Source organism: Osmerus eperlanus, chromosome 13 (genome assembly GCF_963692335.1).
Source record: "Osmerus eperlanus chromosome 13, fOsmEpe2.1, whole genome shotgun sequence".
NCBI lineage: Eukaryota > Metazoa > Chordata > Actinopteri > Osmeriformes > Osmeridae > Osmerus > Osmerus eperlanus.
Window position 1 is genome coordinate 14167298 of NC_085030.1, and position 6232 is coordinate 14173529.

Here is a 6232-nt window from a genome sequence, read left to right on the forward strand (position 1 = left end):
ATTCTTTAACTCTTTCAGAGGAAACAGATGATGTAATAACGAACTTAGAACCAGTTACTTATAAAATGTTTTTATTCCACCAAAAACCATAGCACTGGGCCAGGCACCGTGTACAGACGTGAATCAGCTCTTTTAAATCAGATTAACAAGGCATCCTACGCCGTTATTTACAAACACGGAAAAATATATTTGACCACACTTTATAAAAACGTTCACTAAAATGATCGATTAGAGATCTGACAGGCTGCAGTCATGGTTGGGTTTTGACTGGACTAGCCTTATCTGTTGTGTGGGTTGAAAGTGTGGTTGACTATCTAAAGGCAGAAGGCCCAGTTTCCCAGACACTGACTCAAGAAAGAAAATCAATTTTACATTGAGAGGGAATCAGTTGTAGACTAGCTGTAATGTGTGGTTAAGGGGAGAGGTGAGGTGCACTGCATGTGTGTGTGAAAGTCAGTCAGTCAGTCCGTCCGTCCATCCATCCATGCGGTGTCACTAGTTGAAGAAGTTGGCCATGGGGTCATCCGGCCGGCAGCGCTTCATCCTGAAGGCCTCCATCTCCTCCTCCGTGGGCTCCTTCACCTCCAGCAGACTGTTGTAGGGCCTCTTCCTCTCATCCACCTGCAGCAGGACCTCCACCTGCTTCAGGCGCTTGTCCTCCGCCAACAGGGCCTGGAGGGGGAGGGGGGGCACAGAGACGGTTGGTAGAGGACGTACACAAACAGATGTTTACTCACTCTTTCTTCTTTCAACACAAGTGCATTTTCTCTCTCGCTGCCTCTCGCTGCCTCTCGCTGCCTCTCGCTGCCTCTCGCTGCCTCTCGCTGCCTCTCGCTGCCTCTCGCTGCCTCTCGCTGCCTCTCGCTGCCTCTCACACACACGGTAGCTGGACTCAGAATTCAAGGGGAGGTTTACCTTCTTCAGCTTCTCTTTCTTCTTCTCCTCATCCTCAGAGTCGCTGCTGTCAGAGTCGTGTTTCTTCTTGTTCTTCTTGCTCTTCTTCTTCTTCTTCTTGTCCTTCATCTTCTCTCGGTGCATCTACATAACCATGGTTACAGTCTCAACAGGTGCTACAAGGCATGCCCCCAGGGGCTCAAGACAACCATAAGACAACCCGATTATTTGTTATGGTATTAAGAAAAATATACAAAACCTAATATTATGGTATTAACAAAAACAGACAACCAAATATGGTGAACTCTCTCTGCTCAGTGTCAAGAAGACCGCCTGGAACAGGATCTCGTTCTTACCTCCAGCAGAGTCTTAGGCTCCTCCTCCTCCTCCTCCACTGGCTCTTCCAGCCTCTCCTCAAACGGAACACATGCCGAGCTGGTCTATAGGTGGAGAGACATGTCAATCACCTCAGCCTCTGTGACTAGTGTAAGCAAAACAGGTCATTTGGTTGCTTCGATAATCTGGTTTTGGAGAACCTCAAACATAGAGAAGTACACAAAAGTAACTAAGATGACTAAATGTAAATATTCTTTTTTTCCCCCCTAACATAGAATTGGTCCTGACATTCTAGAACCAGACAGTAACACAGATCTTTAGTGTTGTTTGTCCTCAGCTCCTCTGCAGTCCTTACCGCGGTCTGGATCCCGGCCTGCCCGGTGCAGTAGCTCTGTTTGACCATGGAGTGGCAGCACTTAAAGCCCCAGTAGCCTTCCCTCCAGAACGAACCCCAGATGCACTGTTCACAAACAAGGAAGAGAGAGAGTCAGGAAAAATAGCGTCCAGGCTCGTCAACCACAGCTGTTCTAGACACATTCTTGCCACTTCCATTAACACGTCCTGCTGTTATAGGTGGACCCGCCCAGTTCCGGAACCCTTGCGTCCTGCTCTAGAACCACTGACCGTGTGGTTGTTGACGAGCACGTCCTCCTCGTACTTGGAGCGCGCCACGGCCTTCTCCTGGCCCTTCAGCACGGCGCCATGGCGAGAGTACTCCACGTAGTCCTCCGTCTGGGCCAATAGCAGCTCTCTGGGGGGGGCGTCCAGGTGCTCCTCGCCGCCGTACTGCGGGAGGACGAGAGACGGGCGGTTAATGGCGCTGCTGCAAACCACTGCCGTGGAATATCTGACACGCACACGTGAAAAGACCTGGGAGACTTGTCTCTGAAACCCAGAGACAAGTTGGGTTTTTTTTTGTTTCGTTTTTTTTCCATGTTTATTTCTCCCCCTTCTACAGTATGGCTTTTCCACTCTTTATCTCTCCTTTCTCACACACACACACACACACCCTCTCCAGGATGGTCTCCTTCTGCTGGTCTTTGAAGTCCTCCTTCTTGACCTTGAAGGACTGGTGAAGCAGTTCCAGTTTGGTGGGGTCGGCCTGGAGGTGCACCTCAGAGCCCTTGTCATAGGCCTCCCACGCAAACACTGGCAGGGAGCAGGGGAAGGGATAGAGAGGGGGAGAGGAGAAAAGCGTTTTTTTGTAAAGGTTTTTTTTATTTTTATGTCTATGACTCGTCTAAGACTCATCGGCTCTTTGTGTAACATCCTGACATAGCTTTCAGAAAATTCTAAATCCCACTACATAACAGGATTTGGGAAAATAGGAACACAACACATCTTATATCTGTTTAGTTCCACAAAGGCCCATTCTCAAAACATAACCGAGAATAGTCCTGACTCGGAAATCCTATCTCTATGGATACGTCCTGGAGACAAATCAAACCACGTCCTCCCCGTGTCCTGAGAGGAACCGGTGAAAGAGGGAACCGAAAGGCTGGAGGACTCACGTTGTGTCTGAGCCATGGTGATGGTGTCTCCCGAATATCGTACAAAGTTATCTCCCGCATAGCCCACTCTGAAGAAGCACAGTACACATTCATTCATGAACCGAACAAAGTACACAGCCACTCAGTGGTGGAAAACCGACCAGGTTCAGTAGACAGATCATAACATGGATCTACAGGACACATGGATGGAGATAGGCCTACTCGTCAGGGTTCATGCCCGTGTTGGAGTAGGGGTTCTCCCTCATGGCGCGGGTCTTGGGGTCGTAGTAGGCAGAGTTGGGGTCCAGGTTTCTCAGGTACTGGAGGAGAGAAGACAGGGGACATTATAATACAAACCAGAGGCCACATCATCATCTATATCATCATCTACATCAGTGGTTCCCAATCCTGGTCCTCGGGCCCCCTTGCCCTGCATGTTTTAGACGTTTCCCTGCTCCAACACACCTGATTGAAAGGAATGGGTCGTTATCAGGCTTCTGTTGAGCTTGATAATTACCCATTTATTTGAATCAGGTGTGTTGGAGCAGGGAAATGTAATCTGTAATCTAAAACATGCAGGGCAGGGGGGCCCGAGGACCAGGATTGAGAACCACTGATCATCATCATCATCATCATCATGTGACCTGCCCGTCGCCCGGCTCACCTTCGCGATGTCTTCTCTGATTCGCAGGTTTCTGACTGTGATTCGTCTCTTGGAGTCAAAGTTCTGCCCGGGCATGTCGATGTCGTCAGCGTACTTGTCTTCATCCTCGTCCTCGCTGTTGTGCTCACGCTCCTGGCAGGAAGGAGGCAGGAGGATCACAGGAGGTCCCACAGACGGAACAGAAACATTTGATCCAGCAGTGACGCCCTCTTAATGTAGATGGGCCAAGACAGACCCGAGTTCCATAACCTCAAATATGATATCGTAGCTATAGCTAGGTATTATCCCATTGCATTCATTAACACTGAAGACTTAAAAGTATAAATGTGCTTTGTGTTCGGTGTGAACACAGCATAACACAGAGGTCAGCCATGAAGGAGTGCAGGTGTCATACTTGTGTGTGTTCATCATCTCCCCACTGGTTTCTGGAGGAGTTCTATTGGGAACAGAGCAAAGTTTATCAGCACACGCACACAATAAAGCAGACATAACATAGAATGTGTATCCCCAAAAAAACATAGGAAATACAAACATTCCCCATACCCTTGCCTAGATGTACTAGCTAGATAACTCAGAACTAAGTGTCTGAGGCAGTGTTTCCCTGCTCCAACACACCTGATTCGAATAAACGGGTCGTTATCTAGCTCTGTAGAAGCCTGGTAACGAACATGCATTTGAATCAGGTGTGTTGGAGCCAAGAAACATCTAAAACATGCAGGACAGGGGTTAAGAACCACTGGTCTGAGAGGACTCACCGCTTGGTCTACCATCTTCCCTGTGGCCAACTCCTCCTGAAGCTTATGGGCTTTCAGCGTCCTCTTGGCCTAAAGGGACAAACGCAAGGTTAGAGTCAGGTCAACATCTTGGTGAACGGGATGTTCAAATAAGACCCTTTCACACTGTCAGAATGTCCATCCGACATACTGACAGTGTTGAATTCATCTACCAGAGTCAGATGGCTGAGCGGTTAGGGAATCGGGCTATTAATCAGGGGGTTGCAGGTTCGATTCCCGGCCATGAAAAATGACGTTGTGTCCTTGGGCCAGAAACTTCACCCTACTTGCGTCGGGGGGAATGTCCCTGTACTTACTGTAAGTCGCTCTGGATAAGAGCGTCTGCTAAATGACTAAGTGTACCAGCGCTAGCCGGTGTCTCACCAGGTCTACTTTAGCGTACTCCTCCACGATGCGGGTGTGGTCCTCAGGGTCATAGCCATTCCAGCGATCCCTCTTTCCGTCGTAGTCCAGATCCAGGGAGATCTGGCTGTGCTCGTCAGGCGCCATGCCCGTCCCAGTGAACTGGGCCCCCACCTTCCTGGGCCGCTGGGGGAGGGCAAAGAGGAAGGGGGGGTTATATCTGCATCACAGACTTACCGAATCCTTAAATTGTTTGCCTCGAGTCTCTGTTGAGGCAACTGGATAGCCATATCAAGGACAGCAAGATGGTGCTACGGAGAGGAGTTCCTGGTAGAGCTCACCTCCAAACAGTCTTTCTTCTTGTGTGTTATGGCGCCGCAGTTCTCACAGGAACCCTTACGGAACTTGGTACTCACAGATTTCTGTTGAAGAATGCGAGAGGGAACTTGGTAACGCAATGTGTGTGTTGAAAGTGATTCTGTGGATGAGTGAGTTTGAGTGAGACAGAAGAAATGTGTGTGACGGTTAGCTTACCTCCTGCACCCCTCTCTTGTACCACTCTCCTATGCTGGAGAACTGCTTCTCATTCTCCTCCTGGGGCCTCTGATGCCTAAGAGTCGGCCTCTTAGAGGGGTCGATGTACCAGGGCACAGATGAGATGTACTGGGGGATGTGAGGATTGATGTCCCTGGAGACAAGAGAGAGCGGAAGGCAGACAGTTTGAGGCAGGTGGGTCCACCACCAGCTGATATTCCTTGACCAGGCGAGTCAAACGTCTAAATTATTGGAACTCCAACTGCAATTACGGCAAGGCCTCGTTCATGTTTTTGACTCCGATGGGCACACACTTACTTTCCCTCCTCGTCCACTTCAGCGGGGGCATTTCCCAACTTCCTCTGTTCTTCTAGCTCCTTCTTCTTCCTCCAGTCCTCCCGGGTCATCTTCTTCGGTTCCTCCAGACCCACCACCCCCTCGCCGCCTGCCTGACCGGCTTCGGCTTCGACTTCTTCAGGCATGGTTTCTGGGGTAAACTAACGTTCCCTGCGTTGTGTGGGCAACCATTATACAGCATATGAATTAGTATAGGTACTAGCATAGCATAGGTATTAGTAGCCTACGTATACGTAAACATCTTCAGTTGTAGCCTATTGTATCCTTCAGGTTACAATGTTACTGATAACTTGCTTTTATTATCCACTGTCGTTAACTAAACAGCATGTAAGCTAGATAGATCCAACTACATTTTATCCGATAATACTTTAAGTAGCAAGACAGCTAGACTAGCCTAGCTAGCTAGACTAACGTTCGTATTCCTCATCACAATCCATCGAATAATGCATTTTTAAAAGATCGTCAAAGACAAGCGCAAAAAATTAATTACTTCATTAATTGTATTTCTGATATTTTGGTTACCTGGTGTGCAACAGAATATAGGAAAATATTAACTATTTAGAAATCCAGTGTTGATTTTCACGTCTGTTTACAGCACGACTAGCGTAGCCATTTTAGAAAATCTCCTACGTCACGTGTCCTAATGTCTTCTTCGGTGTTCTTAAGAGGGAGCGACGCCATAAGCACGACACCTAGCGGACAAACTGCCATAGTCGTTTGTCCTTTGTTGAAGGCATGGCACACAGGACTTGTGTAATAACGACTAGACATTGATGTCTATTGTAAAACTTTACTTATAATATTTATTATACACAAAGGAG

The 6232-nt window shown here is 48.3% G+C and overlaps 1 protein-coding gene across 1 annotated transcript; it reads right to left on the bottom strand.

The window, feature by feature from the left end:
- Positions 1-54: 54 nt before the first annotated feature.
- On the bottom strand, positions 55-6065 carry slu7 (SLU7 homolog, splicing factor). Its single transcript, XM_062476652.1, has 16 exons — positions 5934-6065; positions 5373-5561; positions 5055-5208; positions 4862-4942; positions 4542-4706; positions 4140-4208; positions 3779-3820; positions 3385-3516; positions 2943-3040; positions 2742-2809; positions 2240-2379; positions 1855-2016; positions 1586-1690; positions 1251-1334; positions 916-1038; positions 55-672 (listed from the first exon to the last, which is right to left on the bottom strand). The coding sequence occupies exons 2-16, from the start codon at positions 5534-5536 to the stop codon at positions 496-498; spliced, it is 1764 nt and encodes a 587-aa protein (XP_062332636.1). The 5' UTR covers positions 5537-5561; positions 5934-6065; the 3' UTR covers positions 55-495.
- Between the last annotated feature and the right edge of the window lie 167 nt (positions 6066-6232).